At 53.4% G+C, this 22,447-nt stretch overlaps 1 protein-coding gene across 6 annotated transcripts in view; it reads left to right on the forward strand.

Moving 5' to 3' along the window:
• Window positions 1–22,447, forward strand: part of PLXNA1 (plexin A1) — a 356,659-nt gene that overhangs the window by 305,881 nt on the left and 28,331 nt on the right. For all 6 annotated transcript variants that reach the window (XM_075938783.2, XM_075938786.2, XM_075938785.2 and 3 more), the window contains 5 exons: window positions 2,818–3,074; window positions 9,470–9,536; window positions 19,015–19,161; window positions 20,479–20,638; window positions 21,655–21,758. In XM_075938783.2, coding sequence (XP_075794898.1) covers window positions 2,818–3,074; window positions 9,470–9,536; window positions 19,015–19,161; window positions 20,479–20,638; window positions 21,655–21,758 — 735 coding nt within the window. The remainder of the gene's footprint in view (window positions 1–2,817; window positions 3,075–9,469; window positions 9,537–19,014; window positions 19,162–20,478; window positions 20,639–21,654; window positions 21,759–22,447) is intronic.

The raw sequence follows: 22,447 nt of genomic DNA on the forward strand, positions 1-22,447 counted from the left end.
TCAATCTCAGCAAAATAATGGGAGGTGTCGAAGCCCCATTTTTCATTTCGAGCTGACATTTTGAAATGAAAAATGTGGCTTTGTTCCAAACGCTGACTTGAAACGACATTTTCATTTTGATTCTCCCGATAGAAAAATGGGGAAAATATTCATTAACATTGACATTTTCCCACAGAAAATATTTTACTTTGATGAAACCATGCTGTTTCCCAGTGGGAACACTTTGAGTGTGAAAAATTTCATCCATCTCTACTAACAGCTGCCAGTTGCTGTTGACCCCACAACTAGTACTAGTGAGGTGGAGGTAGAAACCCCTCCATCCATCAGCTCCCCCTTCTTTCTCTGCCCGGGTTTCTTGCCCCGGACACAGACATGACTGCAGTACAGAGCCGAGCAGGTCTGAAACGTAACATAAATGTACAGGATAGGTGAAGTATTTTGGGCTTCTTGTGCTGAGACCCAGCCAGAAAAGTTTGGACACCTATAACATTTAGTAGGCTCAACGTTTTGGCAGTCCTTTCTTTTGGAAAGGAAGAAAATGGTGAGATTGTTTCTTATGCTTATGGAACATCCAATGGGCTGGTCCGGTGTCTTTGTTGGGTACAGCGTGAATTATGCTTCCCATTGGATGAAATTGGAAGTTACTCTCTGTGGGTACGTCTGGACTGCAGGCTTTTGTCGACAGAAGTTTTGTCAACAGATACTGTTGACAAAGCTTCTGTCGACAAAGAGCATCTAGACCACATCCAGTTCTGTCGACAAGGCAAGCCGCTTTGTTGACACGAGAGTGTAGACGCAAAGGACAGTGTAGATGCAATAACACCTTCTAGCGACAGAACTCTGTCAACAAAAGACGTTATTCCTCGTAGAATGAGGTTTACCGCCGTAAACAAAACTGCTGAGTTCTGTCAACGTTATGTCGATAAAACTCAAGAGGCAGTGTAGACGCAGGTATAGTTTTGTCGACAAAAGTCTACTTTTGTCGAAAAAACCCTGTAGTCTAGACACACCCTGTGCGTGTGCATGACGCTGTTAGCCCGACAGATACACATTGCCAAAGTGTAAAAAAGCACCAGTCTGCCCAAGTCTCTGTTGGAGGAAGGTGTGATTCCTCTCAGTAGGGCTGCATGCTGGAGAGGAAGAATGAGTCTGTGGGGGTGCTATTCTGGGCTAGCCACCGCGACTGCTCTGAAGGCATCTCTCTGCAGAGCGTCTCTTCTCCACTCAGGCAGTGTCCTCAAACAACGTCCCTCCGCTCTGGGCAAAGTGGTGGCCTGTGGCCTGTGGCCTGTTACCAGTGCAGAGCACAGGTTCCCAGTGGTGGAAGACAGCAGCCTCTACAAGGACATATGGGGTACCTGGTGTCATCCAATAGCATTTCTGCTCTTTGTACCTTGAGCAACAGTTGGGGGAGGATCTGCTAGCTACCCCCCTGTTTTTTAACCCTTTTCTTTTCACTCTTGCCAGCCCCACCCACCGTTAGGCCCTGCCCCCACTGAAACCCTCCTGCTAGCCGCAGATGACTGGGTGTGCTCCATTTGGAGCCTGGCAGCACCCAGTGGTGAGGGGGTGTCCGGTTAGAGGGATGGTGCCTCTGGCTTTTCATACTGAGGGGACAAGGGTGGTAATTTAATCTAAGGGAGCTCTCTGCTGTGCCAGGAAGGCTGTGCAGCAGGGGTGGGTAATCACAGGCATCTGGCCCCCTGGATCCAACCCCTGAGGCTTAGCCTCCCCCTCCTTCCCCCTACCAGGCTGCTCCCCCACTCTGATGTAAAAGGGGAAAGTGGGGACTGTCTTTCTCCTTCTCAGTCAGGGGCCACATTGCTGAGGGGTGGTTTGGTTTGGGGTTTTTTTGCTTTTCACGTGTGTGTGGCCCCCGACTGATATTTCTGAGGGTGAGTGGCCCCCGACTCAAAGAAGGTTCCCCGCTCCCGTTGTACAGCATGCTCCCAGATTGTAAGTCCCTGCCCTGAGCCCATTGGCACTGTCACCCGCACATGAGCAGTATGTGCCATACCCAGCCAGGTAGCCCTGTGGCATTACAAGAGGAAAACTGTGCCCAAATAATAGAAAGGGGATGACATGCAGCAAAGCCATTCTGAGTTCCCCACTAGCAGATATAAAAGCAGAAGATGGCTGATGAATAGAGTTAGAGGGAGACTTCCCGGTAGGAAGAGATTAGAAAGGCTGAGTTTAGACATGAGATAGTAAGAGAGGATTCAATGGCTCAGAGAAGGGAAATCAGGCCCCTCTTACCATTATGTATTCTTTGTGTTACTGTAGTGCTTAGGTAGGGCAGCATAACAGTCGGTGAACTGGTAAGACAGCCAATTGGAAAGTGACAGGAGGAAATCTTTTTTGACACAGTGTGTAATTAATCTGTGGAATTCACTGCCACAAGGTATATTTGAGGACAAAGGCTGAGCAGGAGTAAGGAAAAGATGCGACATACCTGTTGATAGAACCCTCCCTTATATTAAATACATTTGTATTTTGTGTAGAAGGACTATAACCTTCATGCTTTCTGGTGTGTGCCAACCACTTACCACTGGGGTTTGGAAGACCCCACAGGCCAGTTATTCCAGAACTGTTCACTGTGGGGAGGAGGGGGTACCTGGTCTGACAATTCCCATGGTCCTGGATTCCCTGCTGGCGTGCAGTGTGCCTGGTAGTGCACAGGAGGTCACGTGCTGGTCTGAGCTCTCTGAAGCACAGCATGGGAAGCAGACTAAGTCCAGGACACTAACACGTAGTTTCCCTTCCTTCTCTCTCATATCTGCCCCCACCTCTGATTCAGTGGTTATTTTGTCCCCTCAGGTGCAGGCGAATGTGGAGAAGTCCTTGACCCTCTTTGGACAGCTTTTGAACAAGAAGCATTTCCTGCTGACCTTCATCCGCACCTTGGAGGCACAGCGCAGCTTCTCCATGCGGGACCGGGGCAACGTGGCTTCCCTGATCATGACAGCGCTGCAGGGGGAGATGGAGTATGCCACGGGTGTGCTGAAGCAGCTTCTCTCCGACCTGATTGAGAAGAACCTGGAGAGTAAGAACCACCCCAAGCTGCTCTTGCGGAGGTGAGTGTCTGTCTAAACCACATTTCGCACTGACACTGACGCAGCCTCCAGCCCTGTGCTACTGGTACAAAAAGTGCCCCACAGTCTCATTGCTGATGTGCAAAGCTCCATGAAAGTCCCGCTGGGTCTGTGCCTCCGGGGATGATTCCCGCACCTCCCCATCTCAGTGACGGGGAAGCATCAGTTCTGATGCCATTGGCCACGGTGGCGCGTCAGAGCATCTGCCGTGGGAAAGCAGAGATGTTCTGTCCGTCGCTCTGGCCATGTGGGTCTGTGGTTCCTTGTGGCCAAACTCCGGAGAGCACAGCAGGTTGGCTTGCGAATCGCTGCCCCACTGCTGCCCCCCATCCCTGTGTATGCCTGTGCGTGTGCTGGAAGTGCACTGTGCCCCTTTTGTGAGGTGATCAGCAGGGCTGGTGGCTGTGGTGGCAGCTTGCAGTGGATATGAGGGTGAAGCATTTCCTTGGCTGTGTGAGACATTCACTCAGGAGTTCCCTGCCAGAGATGGGTGTGGGACCTGGGGAAAGGCTCCCTGAGTTGCGGGTAGTTGGCGGCTTAGAGAACACTGTGGGTTTGGTTTTAAGCCAGGGATTTAGGAGCTATTTGGGAGCCATTGCTTTTTGCACATTGAACCCTTCGGTGCTGGAGATGGAACGTTCTCAGGGTACCAGGCTGTTCCTTGCAAGTGGGGCTTTCAGTATCCTCCTCTCTTGACCATGTTTTTCTCTGCAGTAATTCACAACCTTTGCCTGTGGATTTCCTCCTCACCCCAACCTGTCTCTGGCTGCTTTGAGGTTTAGCGGGAGGGCCAGACATATACCCCAAGCCATCCTCCCATCCTGCCTTTGCAGTCTTTCAAATTGGTCACCTGTCTAACATCTGTGGGGTCCTAGGGTTGAGGTTAGCCAAGAGTCCCGCCAGATCTGACATTGGACGGCTGCTGTGTTGTATTGGTCGTGGTACAGGGCCCCTGCCACGTGTGCATTGGGTGGCAGGCTGCAGGGGCAGGAGCCACTGGCAGGACCAATGCCTTGGACCTGTAACTTGTTGGTTTCCACCCAACCCAGTTTTTCACCTGTCTATGGCTGTGCGAGCTGTCTGGCTGCCCCAGGTGCAGCTGCGAGCCTGCTGCGATGTGTGTGCTTTCCTATCTGCCTTTCCCTCCTATTGGTGTATTCCCAGCCTGGAGGCTGGAGCTGTGACCTCCTTGTGCCGGTTGGAGTTTCGGTGCTGACTCTCCGTGAGCTGAGGTGGCTGAGCTGGGCAGTTCCCAACTGGAAGCCTGTTATTGCTGCTGCTTTTTGGAAGTGCAGGGAGAGCCACTTTTGAGTGAGAAATGGAGCTTCCTCCTCTGCCAGAGCTTGAGCCCTCTGTCTCCAGGAGGCTTCCTGTGCCCGGCTAGCACGAGAGAGGGAAAGCACAGCCATGGCTTCCTCACTGCTAACTCTGGGGCTTTTAGCTTCACCCGTATGCGTAGCTGTTGGATGAGTGGGGCAGGTGCTGGCATCGTACACTAAAGGCAAATTGATCCATGGCTAACAGCTGCTCAGACGTCTGGAACTCCGCATCTTTGAGGACGCTCCGTGGAGTTGGAGAGCTGGGGTGAGCCAGCACAGGCTGCTGCTACCTCTGCAGCAATGCTCCCAGCTGCGTCCTGCTGGCATTTCAGTGCGCTCTCTGGTGTCCTGCCATTCTCACCGGCATTCCAGTGTCCTGGAGAACATCCTAGTGCCCCAGCCGTTCCCACGAGCGTTCCAGCCTCCGGCAGCGTCTCACCGACATCCCAGTGCCCTGCCATTCCTGATGGCATTTTGGCACTTGGAGCATGTGCTGGCACCACTCCTGACAACCTGACCTTTCCCTAGGCTATCAGATCAGCACTTCCACACTTGTGAGTCTCTCAGCCGTATTTTCCTTTCCCTCCGTGGCCTTCGTAGCTGACTCCCTGGTTGGCGGCCGCCAATTATACGTGCAGCTCCCACCTGACTGGAACACTCCAGTGTGTCTCCTACAACAGCCTGAGGCTTCCCGTCTGCAGCAGACCTCTTGTCACCATAGGGCTAGGCCATATGACCAGGCCATAGGGGATCTCAAGCAAAAGTCAAGTAGATTTTCACAAGCGGGTTGTCTGGCAGGGGGCAGGCCGGGAGCAGAAAGGGAGTGTGAGCAGGTGGCAGGCTTCCAGCTCTGCCCCATCAATATTTAAGGAGAGCTCTGAGCTCTCCTATCACGGACCAACGAATATTGAAAGATACACAAAGTGCAGAACAAAATCAGTTAATAAATGACACTGTCCCAGGGCCACGCGCCTCCTTCCTTCCTTGAGTTCACCTTTCCCCAGCACTGCAGCTCCTGAGCACTCCAGAAGGGATGTGTGGATTGAAGAACAGCCATGGAACCTTCTTCCTGGACTAGGTGTGAGCCTTTGAGCTGGGGAGGCAGAGGCAGAGGCCATGGTATGAACATGCTGCCAGAACAGATCAGGGGAGCTGGACAGTGATTCTTCACCTGCAGCCTGCCAGCCAAGTCGAGGGGGAGGTGTGTGTATGTGCTCAGGGTTTCCAAGGTCTGCTGGCCTTTGCTTGGATGTTATTTCGGGGCTTGCTGCCCGTTTGGGCACGGAGATTGATTTCCAAAGAGTGGAATTTTTCATCAGAAGTACCAGGATGGGAAGGACCCAAAGGGGCTTTCACTAGCCACCACCTGTCTGTTTGTTTCTCTTTGGGTGATTCCTTCCTCTCCCCGTGCCACGGTTTTCCCATCTGTAAAATGGGGTGACCCCTACCTCCCAGGAGCGCTGTATTCTTAATGCCTGCCCTGAATAACGCATGTGGAAGGTGCCTGGGAAGGGTATATGGACCAAGTTTTGGCCCTTGACCTGGTGAGGACTTGGTTTCAGTAAGGCCCTGGGGACGTGACCCTACGGGTTTCCTTTCTCTGCACAACCTCACCATTCTCCTCCTCCCCAGCATACTGCTCGCCCCGCCCTGCCCCTCCCCTCTTCCAGACACTCTCTGCTTGGCACACGACAACTGGGTTCACTGAAATATTTAAGCCAGAAGATCAGACTGAGGGTCACTTGGAGCATCACAGAGCCGCAGCCAAGTAAAGCTTCAGAAACAAGCAAATCAATGAAATATAAATAAAAGGCGAGTGAATGAGCCCTGGTTTCAGGAGCCGTGGCAGCGGTGCAAGGCCAGCAAGGAAGGCAGGGCCCAGCCCTCACTACGCCTGTCTCAGCTTGCACAGGTGCAGGAGGAGTTTTTGTTTCCAGTGGACGTGAGCTGCACGGCACACTTAACGCAGCATGTGCTGGATTTCTTCAAGTGCATTGGAGGAGCTGTGAGGGCCCACAAGTAGAATAGGGCTGGAGCAAGGGGTCCTGGCAGATTGCAGCATGGGGTTCGGGGCTCAGTAGCAAGGAGGACTGCAGGGCAGGACTGAGGTGCATTGGTGATGGCTTGTCCTAGCTTGATCCCTTTCCTGTTACTCTCATGTCGTTGTGGTGTGGTTATACTTACAGAATGAGCCAATTTCCACCAGCTGCCCGTGCCTGCAGACACACGCTCAAGAGCTGAATTCTGGGCTATTCCTGCTCCATCCTTTGCAGCTGGTGGAGCCAAGGCTGGCTCTGTTTTAACATCAACAGTAACATGATTAACCAGACTGGGGAGATCTGGTGTTTCGTTATTTCACTGGAGTATAATCCCCCCATGGCTGTGACACCTGGCCATGCCCAGATAAACACAAATGTCTGTTTGCAACCAGCCAGGACTGTGGAACAGTCTCCTGAGGGAGGTGGCAGAAGCTGCCGTGAAATTACCGGGATGGTCTATTCTGCGACTCTAGTACAGTCCAGAGGGATGTCTGGTAAATTTCTCATTGTCCTAGGGCTGGGGGAGGAGGCAACCATCCCAGCACTCCGCCTCTTCCACTCGAGGCTCCACTCCCTACCGGAGCCAAGCTCCCCCACTGCAAAGGCAGGTCTGCAGCTCCCCTGCACTCCCGCAAGCCACCTCCCACTGCAGAGGCAGGTCTCCAAGCCCCCTGCATGAGCCTTCCCGGCCCTGGAGCATGGGGCACATGCTCCCAGCCTCCTTGGCCCCGGAGCACAGGAAGGGCTCACTACTCCAGCATCTCTAGCCTCAGTGTGGCTGAAGCCTGGGGGGCAACCCAGGATCCTGGCTGAAGCAGGGGGCGGAGTGTGGGCCTGGCAGTTTGAGAAGGCAATGCCTTCCCTTGCCTCTAGCACCCACCGCCCATGTTCGTTTTCATCTGTGGTTCCCTCTTATTCATGATACCTTTTCCTTCTCACATGCGCCTCTCCCCCAGCAATGCAGGCTGAGGTGGGGGGCAGGACTGATCAAAAGCCAATCACGTGAAATTAACACTAGGCATGGTGATCTGCTCCAAACAATCTGTGATCGTTAATTGTTCCCTTCTATCCTCCCGGCGTGCTGCTTTCTTTGTGTCATCAGGACTCAGTTCCGAGTCTGCATGGCTCCAAGCATCGGGGTTTTTTTGTTTTTTAAATAAAGGCTTTTCTCGCTGTTCCTCTTTGCTCCCCTGGTGCAGCAGTTACCTTCTCGAGGTCATTAGTGTTGCTTGTGCTTTTGTGAGCATCTGCATTCGAAAATAGCTGATCTGATGATTAATGGATGGAGCAGCCAAAAAAGCATAACTAGTGCATTTCAATGGGAACTGTCTGGGTTTTTTCTTTTTAAGGAAGTGCTAGTGGCTTTTCAAAAAAATGAACGCGTTAAAGGCAGTGGTGATCCTTGTGATCGTGCGAGCCCTCTCACATGCAAGGACATGCACCTTGCAGGCAGACACTGTGCAAGTTGCCTCCATGCATCCTGCCCCATTCACCTCAGTCCAGGCCTGCACCATTTGCCGCTGTTCCCTTCCTGCCCTGCCCCCATAGTTTGGCTGATCACCTCACTGCCAGTCCATCGCACACGGCTCTGTCAGTGCATCTCAGACTTCCCCTGCTGTTCCGCCTCTAGCCCCTTCCCACAGACCTGATGCTCTGCCTCACTTCTGACCTGCAGCCCCTGCTATTCCAGGTCGAGCTCCCTGCTGCTCCGGCATGGCTAGCGGGGCTGGCATTTTTGGTGGCTTTGTGAGATCCCCAAATGTGCGTCAGAAACAATTCACAGCTTCCTGTGCCTGCTGTCCTGCAGTGTTGTGGCATGTGATGTGATCAGGGTATGAACCGAGTTTTCCAGAGGGAAGCGGCCTCTTACAGAGCTGCTGCACCCCCTGAGGTTGACAAGCATCATTGTATCTCTCAGCACCTTCCTGTCCGGGTGCCCTGACTGACAGCTCCCAACTCCTCCTCTGTCACATTCACCTTGCTGGGAAACAGGCATGTGCCCCATAAGGACCATGGCTCTCCAGTGAGCCCACCTCCATTCCACAGTCAGGGAACTGATCACAGGGGAGAAACACCCTGTTCCTGGTTGAGGATCCTTGCTCCGTGCTCCAAAAGAGCAGGGACGACAGCCTGTGTTTCCAGCTGGTTCATATGTAGGGTACATTGCTTGTGTAGGGTATTGTGGCTCATTGCTAGTGTGTGAGCACCACTGACCTTTACTGGCTGAAATCAGATTTCTTCAACCATGTGTCATAGGCCATGCAGGGCTAGCAGCTTATGATGATTTTCCTTTGGCTCAGGTGGTTAGGGCTTGAGCTTCTGGAGCGGGAGGCCCAGACTTGTACCCCAGCTGTGGCTGTGAAGTTCGGCATGGCCTAGGTGTGCAGTACGGTGACCAATACTGTGTTCTAGATGGCCGGGGAGTCTTTAAAATCTCCTCCTCCCATTGAAGACATTACGATGAGCCAGAGTGGGTAAAATGTATGAGACCCACCTGAAGCTCCTCAGTTCAGTAGGATAGAAGAGGAAACTGACCGGCTCCTGAGTGGGATGCTTGGGAAAACAGACCAGAGATCTCCCGTGGCGGTGGGAGGAAGGGAGGAAGGCAGGGAATGTGTGGCAGAGCATAACAGGCTCATTTGCATTGCTGCAGGGGTCTCCTGAGGGCAAGAGCCTTGCCTGCTGGTGATCCTGACTGCAAGGAATGGAGCCAGCTCTGCTTTTCCTTTCTGCTGGATTCCTGGGGCTGAGTCCTGCAGTGAGCAGGCTGCTCTCTTATGAGTTCTCCTGAGGCAGACTCCCAAGAGGAGGGTGTCCTCTTTAGTGTTTTTATCATGGCCACCCCCAGCACGTTTACCGCCTCCTCCTGCCCCTTTGCATTGAGTTTTCTGCCATCCGGGGCATGACCTACACAGCTCATGAGAAACAGGTAGAAGGTCCCAGGCCGGGGAGACTGCAGCAAAGATCAAAGGCCTCCATTTCTCTGTTGTGACCCTCTTACTCTCTGCCCTCCATACAGGACAGAGTCTGTGGCTGAGAAGATGCTGACAAATTGGTTCACGTTCCTCCTGTACAAGTTTTTAAAGGTGAGTGTGCAAGAGACCACTAGCCCCAGGGCCAAGGCCTGGCCTCCTTCCCTGCTGGAACCATCTCTGTGTTGGGAAGAGATGGCGAGTGGGTGGAGAACCAGTAAATCTAGGTTCTGTTCCCAGGTCTGCCACTGGCTTGCTGTGTGACCGTGGGCATGTTGCAGCCCTGCTTTGTGCCTCAGTTTCCCCCTTTTTCTGCAAAATAGAGCTAGTGATTCTAAGTCACCACCCCCATGTGGCAGAGTCATGAGGCTAAATCCACTCCTGTCTAGCCTAACCCACAGGCTGGCCTGCGCTGGGAATGTACAGTGGCAGAGCTATGTCTCGGGGGTGTGAAAAACCCAAACCCCTTAGAGATGCAGCTATGCTAACTGGATCCCTGGTGTAGACCACACTAGGTCTCTGGAAGAATTCTTCTGCCAGCCTCACTACCGCCTCTCGGGGGGGTGGATTAACAGCACTGATGGGAGAGCTCCTCCTCCGGGCATGGCTGGGCTCTGTGCTGGAGCGGTACAGCTGTGCCAGTTTCAATGCAGACCCCTCCCCCCCCGCCCCCAAATGTTCTGAGCTCCCTGCATGGGAAGTGCTAGAGCAAGGCACAGTGCGGGCCTTGCTCAGCCCAGCCCCTGTGTCCGTGCATAGGCATTCGTCAGAGTAACGCAGGAGCCAGGGCCCCCCTCCCTGTTAAATCCCTAGCCCTGGATGCCAGGGCTTTGCAGCCCATTCGATGTAGCGCCTGCTCTGCAGCACGGCCCTGTCTGTACAGCGGCTTTGCTTTTCCCTTTATAGCTAAGGCTGTTGGGCAGGGAAATGGCACCAGGCAGGCTCCCTCAGCTCCAGCCCTTCACGCCCCCCAAGGCGGCTGTGGTGCTGACTGATGTGTTGGCAGTGTGGGGCAGGGACTCCCGCCGGGGGCATGACCAGCAGGCGCCAGGTGGACTATGGGAGTGGGCCCAGCATGGCGGATCTGCAACGTGAGAGCCAAACAGCTTCCCACTAGGCAGTTCTCTCCAGCTGTTCCTTTAGAAGGAGCCCCTTCTTTCAGCCAGATACATTGCATCTCCATACCCAGGTGACATAAGCTTTTGCCTTTCCTTCCCTGCTCTTGCAAACCCGCTGGCCAGCATTCACCCAAGCACAGCTCCATCCATGGGAGCAAGGGAGGAAGCTGAGCTGTAAATGGGGAGGGGGCATGTTTACTACTGGCTCACTTAATACCATTCTGAGCCAATAAAATCACCTGAGTGTTGTCTATACAACTGCCCCAACTATTAGGGCTGTGCCAGTGGCAACTCGCGGAGGCAAAGTTTGCTGTCACAGTCATAGGAACAGTGGTTTGCCGCATGCTCCAGAAGGAAACAAGCTGGGTTAATGGTGCTGCTTGTTTCTCGGTCAGCGGAGCCACTGTTTACTCAGCGAGTCCTGGTGGCACGGAGCCGTTTTTGTGCGATTTCATCCCTCATTAAGATAAAGAAGGTTTGAACCATTTCCAGGAGGGGAATGTGTGTGAGCAGGCGTCCGTGCAGACCTGGAGTGATTGCCAAGGAGAGGTGATTTATAATATCATTGCATGCACTTGGCGTTGTGCCTCTGCCTAAGGATGGCCCAGATCTATACAAATACATCGGTACAGTGTCGCTTTCCGGCGGCAGGAAAGGAGCGAGGTTTTACCTTTAAAAACCTGCTACGTCCTCCTCACTCTGTGGGTTTCTATTTGCACATCACCCTTTGCGTCACAAGGGGCTTCAAAGGGCTTTGTAAATGCAGGCAGCAGACAGTCCATGCATGCCACCCTTCATCATGGCACGGGGGCAGGGAAATATTCAGGCTAAAGACATTAGGGCAGAATCACACTTTGGGCAATGTGGGAGGTGATCTCCAGGGCCAGACCTTTGGGAACGATTTGCTGTTGTAAAATACAGTTGAGAGTATGGGTGCTCCCGATTTGCTCGTGTAATTTTGACTGCATGCAGTTGTGCTTGGACACTCTAATGCCCAGCGGTGCAGCTCATTGGCTCTTGGCGTATGAAGTAAGTGTAGCTGTGTGAGCGAAGGGGGTTGCAAAGGCCCTTGCATTTCTGGGCATGTGATTGTGCATATTCAAACAGGCTTCTAGCTGCATGCAGGGGGGTAGACAAGGGGCACACTGGAGCTGATCTCATTCCTGGGGCTGAGTCCTGGGGAGTGAGGCAAATTGTGTCCCAAAAAGGGTGAAGGGCTCAACTCATGCTGCTGGGAGCAGAACACATAGTTCAGGGTCTGGCTGTTTCGGCCTTGATGCTGAGATGTTCTGTGTGCGCTTTTCCCTCCTTGCTGACGCCTTATTGTCTGATTAGAAAGCTCCTCTGAGCCCATTCACTCTGGGTATGTCTACACTACCCCGCTAGTTCGAACTAGCGGGGTAATGTAGGCATACCGCACTTGCTAATGAAGCCCGGGATTTGAATTTCCCGGGCTTCATTTGTATAAGCCGGGCGCCGCCATTTTTAAATCCCGGCTAGTTCGAACCCCGTGCCGCGCGGCTACACGTGGCACGGAGTAGCTAGTTCGGATTAGGCTTCTAATCCGAACTATCTGTACTCCTCGTGGAATGAGGCACGGGGTTCGAACTAGCCGGGATTTAAAAATGGCGGCGCCCGGCTTATGCAAATGAAGCCCGGGAAATTCAAATCCCGGTCTTCATTTGCAAGTGCGGTATGCATACATTACCCCACTAGTTCGAACTAGCGGGGTAGTGTAGACATACCCTCTGTCCTGGGACATGACTCCTGCTAAGAAGTTAAGAGGAAAAGTGACTTGGGGAGTGTCCAGGAACACCCTCTCATGCTGGAGATGTTTGGCTAACTGGCAGGGGGAACAGATACTGTCCTCATGGTGTAAGGAGCAGTGAAGAGAAGGATTATTTAGGACAGTACCGGCAGAGGCATAATTAAAAGAAAATGTATGTGCATTACCAGGACAAACTTGCTGGCAGTGAGAGCTGTTAGGCTGCGGGATAGGCACCAGGAGAAGCTGTGGAAGCTTAATTGCTTGCTTGAGGCACCTCAGATTAGCCTGGAGAAAACCCTAGAAGATGGCTCAGATAGGAAATCTCAGGGACCCGCAAGAGCCATTTCTGTACTTCTGAGAAGAAGGGATTGCAGGTGGCAGGGAGAGGAAGCCCGGAGCTGGTTGGAACAGGTATTGCGGCAAACAGTTTGCTAGCAGGGAAACATATGCCTTGCACCAAGTAGTGGTAATTGTGCATGTAAATTAGGCATGCGGACGTGCTAGCCTTTTCGGGCGCAGTGCTGCCAGGGCACTTCTCAGAAACAACCACCCTTGAAGGGCCCTGATGCAGTTTTTGTTGGAGCAGGAATTGACGTGGTGCAGTGGTGGGCAACCTGCAGCCCGTTGGGGGTTTTACTTGTGGCCCGTGAGATATTTTGTTAACTGTTGCACACATGCAGGGTTGCGAGATTCCGCTGGTTTCCATCTGCCTAGGTTTTTCAACAGCGTTACTGAAGTGGCAGGTATGGAAAGCAAGGGCACATGGAGTGAGGTGTGTGCTGACTGCACACAACATTGACTGTGAGAGCTGGGTGCTCCCTCTGCATCCAGTCAAAGTGCTGCTGCTGTTCAGTTGGCACACCCGCCAGTCTAGGTGCGCAAGCGCAATTAGCAGAACTAGCTTGTCCCGGGAGACCGTCTTGGTTCTGACAGTCTGGCAGCCCACTGAGATGAAGGAGAGCCACTCATGCGGCCCACTCACTAGCCTAGGTTGCCCATCACTGACTTGGTGTCCTCAGGTGATGCGAGCTGATGCTGGTGATCTGGTGTGAAGACAAAGCGGGCAGGGCCTCTTGTCTCTGGCTGTCCCCAAATAAGAGCTTCCCGGCACACACATGGCCAATGGCAGCAGGAATGCAGCTAGCAGGTACAATTTGTACACTCGCTGGCAGACCCATTTGTCCCCCATTCCTGTGTGCATTGTGCCCACAGTCTTGCCAAGGGATGGTACCACATGGGTACCCCCATGATGGATCACACCTAGCGATGAAGCTGCACAGAGGGATCTGACAGCATGTGACTCAGAGGAGCAAAGCAAGCTGGGAAGTTGTCATTCACAACTGGGAAATTTCCTATGGCTTCTCACTGTGCAGTGCAGGTGTAGGAATTCACCTGGCTCTAGGATAGGACCCCAGGGCTGTGCTCTCCTCCTGCCTAGGTGTTTCCTGGCCTGGCCTCTGGAGGAGGAGATGGGGATGGGCGGCAGCAAGGGAATCAACAGGCCTAGTGCTTTCATAGGGCCCTGCAGCAACATTCATCAGATGCTTAATGAGACACCCCAGGGAAAGGGAGAGGGGAAAAAAAATAAGAGACGAGCATTGAAAAATGCACGGTATTAGGTGCCTGATGAGCTAAATCTCGTCAGTAAGGCACTGTGAGCATTTGCTGGCATGGCTCAGACTGCCTAGGGCCTATTCCCCTCCTCCCCACACACATGCAAATGTAGCGCCACACAAACGTTCCCTTGCATGCTTCCTCCCGCAGCTTCTTCTTAGCTTGTCGTGCTCCTGCGCAGGCACTTCTCCAGAAGCGCTTTCCGTTGTCACTTTGTCATCCTCACAGAGTTGGCCTTGGTGCAGCCTGAAGCTCAGGCACATTTGCATTCTAGAGTGGAGCTGCCTCTGTGCCCATGGGCAGGTTACAGAGAGGGGACCCCCCACTGGCATGTCCCTGGGCCCCTCCTTTATTTTGCTTCCTGTGGCAATCTGGGTGGGGTGCTCAGGTGAGGCCTCCCGCCCCCCCCCCCCCCCCCCACTTGGAGCTGAAGCCTTTGGGCTTGGGCAAGCTAAGGCTTCAGTTCTCCCCATCCCCAGGCTCGTGCAATAATTTTTGTTGTCAGTAGGGAGTCACAGCGCAGTGAAATTTGAGACCCCCCCCCCTTTCCTAGTGGAACCATGTGGGGCAAGGTCAAAGAACCCCTACAGTTTCCGGACAGCATCCCTCTCCCCGGGCTGGTTGGGAGGAGGTGAAAAGTGGTGGTAAGGGGAGTTTAACCAGATAGGGCAGTGGTTCCCAGCTTTTTTGATACCAGGAACCGGCAAACCCAGTCACAAACTTTTGGCGGACCGATAACATTTTATTTGCATATTCATCATGCAGATACTGAATATGCCAATATGCAAATAAATGTTGCTGGTCCGCCAAAAAGCCCCAGCTTCCAGAGTCCCCCAGTGCCAGCCCTAACCCCTAGAGCCCCCCACTCCTCCACTACCCCCTAGCATTAGCCACTGATCCAAGTCCCCTGCACCCAACCTCCACAATGCCAGCCTCCCACCCTCAGAGCTCCCCCCAGGCCCTCAGTGCCAGCCTCCTGTTTCCAGAGTCCCACTGCACCCAACCTCCCAGTCTCCCCCCAGTGTCAGCCCCCAGTCCTCAATATTAGCCCTGCCTCCAGAGCCCCCCAATGCCAGCCCCCCGCTTCTCAGAGCCCCGCCCCAGAGCCCACAGTGCCAACCCTCCACACCTAGCCCTGCGCTGCCTCCCAGCTGCCAGCTGAGCACTGCTGGGTCCTGGCTGCTCTAAGGCTACCATGCTGGGCTCCACATGGCTCTCTTGCAGTGCGAAGAACTGCTTCTGCATCCAGGAAGAGACCCCTCCCCTGCCCTGCCCGGCCTGGCAACAGCCCAGCCCCCGACAGGCACACGGGATTGGCGATGTCTGTGGCACAAGTGACAGGGGCGGGTGCATGTTTCTGGTGGCTCCTCCCCAGGCCGTTAGCAGTCGGGGCCGAGGGGTGCGGGATCACTCAGCCCACGCGTCTCAGGCTCACATCACGCACCCGACAACCAGGTGGGACTAGCCCCCTGGTTTGAGTCAGGGAGCCTGGCTCCCCCTGCACAACTCTGACTGGAGCTGCCAGCTGTGGCACCCCAGGTGCACCTCTGGTGCAGGCCAGAGCCAGCAAGGGAGACCCCGTGGGAGAAGCCGGAATCTGCTGTGGAGGGGTTCGGAAATCGTAGGCACCCAGTGCGGCTCTCTGGGGCCTCTGACCTGATCCTCCTCAGTGTCCATAAAAGCTGGGATGCTCGTGGCTGCGAAGGCTCCACTGGCTGGGCTGCGTGGCTGCCGGCGGAGCTGGAACTGGGGCCGTGGTAAGGCTGCCCCAGCAAGGACAGCGTCACCACATCCTGCTGCAGCACATGGAGCTCCCCAGTGGGCGGGGCTCATTAGCATCTGGGGGTGTGGCCTAGCAGAGTACCGCCTCCTGCCCGGAGGGGTTTGCAGCTCTCCACCGGTCTGCAGACCAATGGTTGGGAAGTGCTGATATAGGGCTAGGATGGTCTATCCCACAGGATGCTTGGCAGGGTTCCACTCACCGTGAGAATGGGATCTGCTGCAAACAGCTGATTGCTGGCTCCAGATCCTGGCTGCTTTCTCACAGCAGCGTGAGCGCATCATGGGTTCTTTGCAGATCACCCATGGGTCATGCAGTCCAGCTACACAGGGAGATGGCAAGCAATCCGGCACTGTCTGTCTCTGCTTCTGCTTGGAGTGGACCAGAGAGTCAGAACCAGGAAGAAGGAAGGGGAGAACAGTTTGGCCTAGAGCTATTGGTAATGGGCTACCAAGCCTCTCCCCTCCAGCACACTGGCTTCTTTTAGGGATGTAAAGGGTTCCCCAGGTGATGCTTACTGGGTAACCAGTTAACTTGCAGCCTGGCCGGGTCCATCACACCACTGGAGGGAGGTGCTTTGGCCAAGGCCTGCTGTGCGGCAGCAGGCCCAGCTGGGTTGGAGCAGCCCCCTACCTGCGGCACATTGCGGCAGGACCCCAGTCTGCCGGAGGAGGCCCACGGCATGGCAGGACCTGGCTGGCTGGAGCAGCTCCGCCACCTGTGGAGGGCGGGGTTGGTCTGGACCCTGGTTAACCAATTAAAATTATATCGTTTAACCGGTTAATATTTTTAAAGGGCATTTACAGCCCTGGCTTCTATTTGATTGTGGCAGGGAGAGACTAAAAATCAGTCCCATCTAATGGCCCTGTGGTGACCTGTGTGAGATGATCAGGTGGTGTCAGCTCCGCCACAAGACAACAGAGGTCTGCAGCGTGGAAAAACCACCATGATTGGCACTAATTGTTCCCCCTTGCTGGAGATCTCAGCAGAAAAGCCAAGGATCGTACCTGTCATCCTTAGAGGGGGTCTCCACAGGCCTGGACTACTTCCTCCAGGCTGACAGCCTGTCACCGTTCCAGAGTGCTAAACTCACTTTAAATGATCAAATTGGTTAATTAGTTAATGTCTCTCCAGCCCTTTGCATACAGAAAGCCCTGGATTCCACATTCATTTTATTTCAAAAGGGGGATCTGCGGAGCCGCGCTGGGCTGAAAAACGAAATGGGTCAGTGCTCAGGGGTGACATTCTTAAAAAGCAATCTGCTACGGCAGCAGGTTCCTGTAGAGAGTGGGGCCGGACTGCTGGCGAGAGGGAGAAAACTACGTGCCGAGAATGGAGCAGTAAAGCAAGCTGTGACCACGAAGGCTGCTCCAATTTATTCTTCATCTGTGTCACTTTCCCGTGGCTCAAAGTTTTCCAGGCGCTTTTATAAGCAATCAAAGGAAGGGACTCCATTTCTTTACTCTCAGGAAAGCAGGCAAAGGAAGTGAACTAGAAAGGCAGGCGCGTCTCCACAGGCTGGATTGGAATTGCTGAGCGGGCTTGTTGGTTTACGGTCATTATTTTGCTTTTGCGTTACGAGGCAGCTATTAATAAACAGCACGGCACCCACACTGGGGCTCTTTCTCCCTCTCTCTCTCTTTTCCAAGCTGACTTAATGAAGCCAAGTTTGCAAATGAAACATAATTTCAAAGACAGGCGTGTTGTCGGAAGGTCTGGGGATGATGTATGCCTGTTCCTGCTCGTTAGCAGCTGTCTCTTTAATTACCGCAGATGCTAACGAGATGCTAACAGCATATGGTGACAGGGAGAGCAGCCGCACTTTGCACCAAAGTACAATTTATTTGTAAGGCGGACGGGTGGGGATGGGGGGCTTGTTGGGTGGAAGCTGTTGGAATTTTTTCTAGCTCCCTCCCCTTTCCTGTCCCTGTTTGGTTGGGCAAAGCCTGCTTCTAGGAGGGGCATGCAATTCAGGAAGGTTCAAATAGAGGGGCACTATGTGAGCAGTGTCATCGCTATAGGACTTGGCTCTACCCTCTCCTACGCTCCCACTTCCCTGCTCTCTTCGATCTCCTTCCATCTCCTCACCACTCATTTGCCATGACCCAGTAGGTATCCATCCCATCTCCTCTCACTCCTTCACCCCTCTCCCAGAACCCCTGGTGCACAAGGGGGCATTACTTGTACCCTTGGCCTGCAAGAACGTTGCAGTTTAATACATTTCTATTGCGTCCCCTTTTCATGCCTCACTCTCCTGTAGCAATGCCCTTTTCTACATGTGTTCTCCCAACTCCCCTCTTTACTGGGCAGTAGTGACTGAAAGGGTGGAGAGAAGTCTGGTAGCACATTGTTTAACAGTGCGGACATGCCTTGCTTCCTAGGCAGGCAGCGTGTCTGGCCAAGTGTCTGAGTGAATGGAAGGAAACCCCATCACTCAGACCAAACTCCGCTAAAAATCCCGCTGATGAGGTTGTCAGTACCTTCTGTCTCTCGAATTTAACTGTGGTCCCCACTTGTCACCGTCATATCAGTGTCTCCCATGTATCCTTCTGTCCGGCCTCTCAAAGAAGGAGCAATCCTTGGCCTCACGCTTTGTAATCCTGGCGTGGGGTCCATGGTGCTGCCCCTCCCTATCTGGCAGGATGTCCAGTTCATGGGTGGTTTCCCGGGGCTAGCTCAGGCCCTAGTTCAGGATTCTCCACAAGGGCAGAAAATCCAAGATGTCTGACAGACCTTATCCAGTTCAGATGTAGAGGGGCGCTCTGAGCTCAGACTAGCACTGCTCCCTCTCTGGTCTGGAGCTTCGCCTCTCTGCCTGTGTCTCCTCGCCTGCAAAATGGGCTCCCTCCTATCTGGGCAGGGTCCAGCAGCGAATGGCTGGAAAGCATTGTGGGAACGGGCGAGGGCTTATCATTCTCATTAAAACGAGAAAAGGAAACAAACAGCGGCTGGTTCGGAGGGCGATAAACGGAAGGAAATTGCCTCCATTTGCCCCAGCTGTGGAGATCACAGCGGGGGTTGAGTTTTGTGCAATATTTTAGAGCCAATGCTCCTCAAAGCATTTGACAACCTAGTGTTTGCTGTTGGTTCCAGAGCTGTAGAAAGGTAGCCTGGGACGATCGAGGCATGTGCTGGGGACGGTATTTGAAAGGCCACACGCTGGTCCGTGAGCCAGTGATTGATCCTGAGAGGATGAGACAGACTCCTGCATTCTGCTTCTCCTTGTAATAACGGAGGGCTTCCTTGCAGGGTTGTGGTTGGTGGCTGGTGCCCTCTGACCTCTCGCTCTTCCTCCCTTCCCTTGCTCCACAGGAGTGTGCTGGAGAACCTCTCTTTATGCTGTACTGCGCCATCAAACAGCAGATGGAGAAGGGACCCATTGATGCCATCACTGGAGAGGCCCGCTACTCGCTGAGTGAAGACAAGCTTATCCGGCAGCAGATTGACTACAAAATGCTGGTTAGTGCAAGCAGGAGCCTCGCCCAGGACTGGTTCTTGCCAGAACCCCTAGGTTCAGCTATTTAGCGAGGTCTTTAAGGCACCCCAGGTACTTTGCAGAGAGCTGTTTGTTGTCTCCTTTTCTCTCTAGAGCATCCCTGGTAGTGCCTTCCACCCTGAGCACATAGTTCTCCCGCGTCCTGGGCGGGGGAGGAGGGAAGTGATAAGGCTGGCCCTGGCAGCAGAGCTGGATGGCTGGGTGTAGTTCACCGATATACTGTGGGGCTAGGCAGAGATGGAGGGGGAGGAGAGGATATTGAGCACAGCCCAATGGTTTTTGGAGGCGTGACAAGGGCATCTCTGCAGAGGGCTGAGATGGCTGCAGATATTATAGATCTTCCCTCTTTTCAGAGCCTGCAAATAGGTACTAGTTCTCACCGCCTCCACCCTGCCCATGATTAAGCCCAGTGCTGACTCCTGCCTGCTTATCTTCCCTTGGATTGCTTTGGAGGTGGCAGGACATGCTCCCTCTAATTTTTTCCATCCAGATGCAGATTTTTTTCCACCCATGTGCAGAGTAAATGTTGCATGTGCACTGAGACATGTGTGAATGTGCACCACCAGTAGAAACACAAAACTAGCTGTGTGTGCTCTGCCAATCAGCTGGGTGGCATTTGAACCTCTCCTGAGTGGCCACATGAGCGCACAACTTCCAGGGAACACTGTGGGAGACAAGGGGTTGGTTACCTTTCGATTGCCTATTATCCACAGCTGTGCCAGTGTAGTTCTTCAGTACAGCCAGCAGTAGTTCTCCCACTGGTGAAGGAAATCCATCTCCCTGCTCAGGGGCATAGATTTTTCACACCCCTGTCCAATTTAATTAAGCCAGCCTAATTGTCTAGTGTAGACCAGGTTTAAGATTATGTAGGACAAGTCTCCCTGAAGCCATCTATTGCTTTGTCCCATCAAGACATCCGTGAAGTTGGAACTGCTAATTGTCCCATGTTATGCTCTCCAGAAGTTGGGGACAAGGCCTTCCCCTGCTTCACGCTCTCATGGCCTGGCATCCAGGCCTGAGCGTGGCTTAGGATTGCATAGTTTTATGGGTTTGCTCTAGTTTGCTGGCGGCTGGGATCTTGTCGATGCCTCTCTGCCTTCCTGGGGCGAGGTGAGGGGCAGAGGAATGCTTCAGAGCCACCTCTCCTCAAAGCGATCTGCCTGGGCTGTGGAGGTACAGCCCGTGGAGAGCTGTGAGACCTGTGCCCTGGTGCTATGTTCCTGGCCAAAGGCAAAGTGCATCCCATCACACACATCTCTCTGCTTCCCTGTGCTGCACAGACGCTGAACTGCGTGAACCCTGAGAATGAGAATGCCCCCGAGATTCCCGTCAAGGTTCTGAACTGTGACACCATCACACAGGTGAAGGAGAAGCTGCTAGATGCCGTCTACAAGGGGGTGCCCTACTCCCAGAGACCCAAGGCAGGAGACATGGACCTGGGTGAGATAAAGAGACAGAGGCATTTGCCAGAGGGGTAGGACAGAGGGAGCATAAATGTTGACTAGAAGAGTCCAATGCGGGGGCGCTCAAGCCAGTCGAAGTGTTTCCATAGGACCTGGAGCTCAACACCCCAAAAGAGGTGTCCTGTAGAACACAAGGCCTAGCAGGGCAATTGCATTCTATCCTGTCTTAGTCCACCACTGCGTGCCATAGAGAACATGTATCCAGTCACTGTGGGCTAGGTGTACAATATGTTTCGTACCAAGCAGTGCATGGTACACACGGCTGTGTGTATGATGGGAACAGCTTGGTGTTAAATGCTGCACACTGGCATGCAGGAGACCCGGTTGTGCTTTCCAGTCCAGGACTCCTACCCTCTAGGCTGGCAGTGAAGATCATACTTTTGTCTTCGAGACGGTGGGAGATCCACACATCTCCCCACAGAGACCCCAGGGAAAGGTTTGAAAGGAGCATTAACTGGAACTCCAAATCAGAGGAGGAGCCATTCGGTGTAGTTGGGCTGGCATTCTGGTGCTGGTGGCTTTGACCTCCAAGCAATGGATGTCAAATACGGAGGAATCCTTAAGGTGTCAACAAAGATGTGAGGAACCTGAGGAATAAAACTGTGAATTGTAGCAGCTGGAGGTTGATGGATTAGAAACCCCTCTGGGTTGGTTTGTGATCTACATTCCTGGCAGTGGGTTGAGACTGGAGCGGAGGAGACCAGAAATGGTGACCCATCCCATTCCCAGTGAGGGTCAAGAGGATGAAGAATAAAGGAGTAAAGTTAGTCAGGGATGCCAGGCCCAAACTGGCATTATTTATTTCGGAATAACGGGCTTGCTGTGTAGACACGCACGGAATAACTGACATTCTGAAATAACGCTGCCGTGTAGACATAGCCTAGCTGTTTGTGCCAGGGCTTAGGGTCCTTGCTCCTTCTCTCTCCCTCCCGTTTGTTTTGCGTCCCGTCTAGAGTGCTACTAACTCCCTGCCTTTCTCTTGCATTGGTGCAGAGTGGCGGCAGGGCAGGATGGCCCGAATCATTCTGCAGGATGAAGATGTGACCACAAAGATAGACAATGACTGGAAAAGGCTCAACACCCTCGCCCACTACCAGGTCAGGTCGCCCACAGAGGTAGGGCAGTGGGCAGTTGCCAGCTGCCAGGGAATTTGGCCTAGTCCGGGTATTTGAAGGTTTAGTGCTCTTCCCTACCATGGTGTGAGAACTGGATTGGCTGCGAGTCCATGTTCCTCGCTTCTAGTGCTGCAGGGAGACTTAGGTGCACTGCCCAGTTCTGGGAATAGCCAACACCACCTGTGAGCCTCACAAAGTGGAGAGGAAGCTGCTCATCTCCCTGCCCAGCAAGCCCACCGGTGAGTGAGAGAGGGGGCCATTATCTGTGGGTCCTGATGAGCATCCCATTTAATGCTTCCCAGCGTCTCTGTTGTGTGAAGTAGATGAAGGGTGGTTCTGGTTTGCATTTGCTGGAGATTAGTGCTCTAGAGTAGCAGTGCGCAATCCTGTCTTCCTGGGGGATCGCAGAGCCGGGTTGGCCACCATTTTGTTTTCCTGGCTCAGCGGGGGGAGTGGACCAGCACTTTTAAATTAAAGGGGTTGCTTTTTTTTTTTTTTGCTTACCTGACATTTTCCTGTGAATAAAAAAACGTTGAACACCACTGCTCTAGAGGGCAGTACAGGGGGAAGGAGCTGAGGGCTTGCTGGGGCATTAGTGAACCTTGAAAGCTAGTGGTTTCTCGCTGCTGCAGTGGTGTTCCCCTTGCTGTGCATCTCCATGAATCACATTC

Source organism: Pelodiscus sinensis, chromosome 11 (genome assembly GCF_052426305.1).
Source record: "Pelodiscus sinensis isolate ZL-2025 chromosome 11, ASM5242630v1, whole genome shotgun sequence".
Lineage (NCBI taxonomy): Eukaryota > Metazoa > Chordata > Testudines > Trionychidae > Pelodiscus > Pelodiscus sinensis.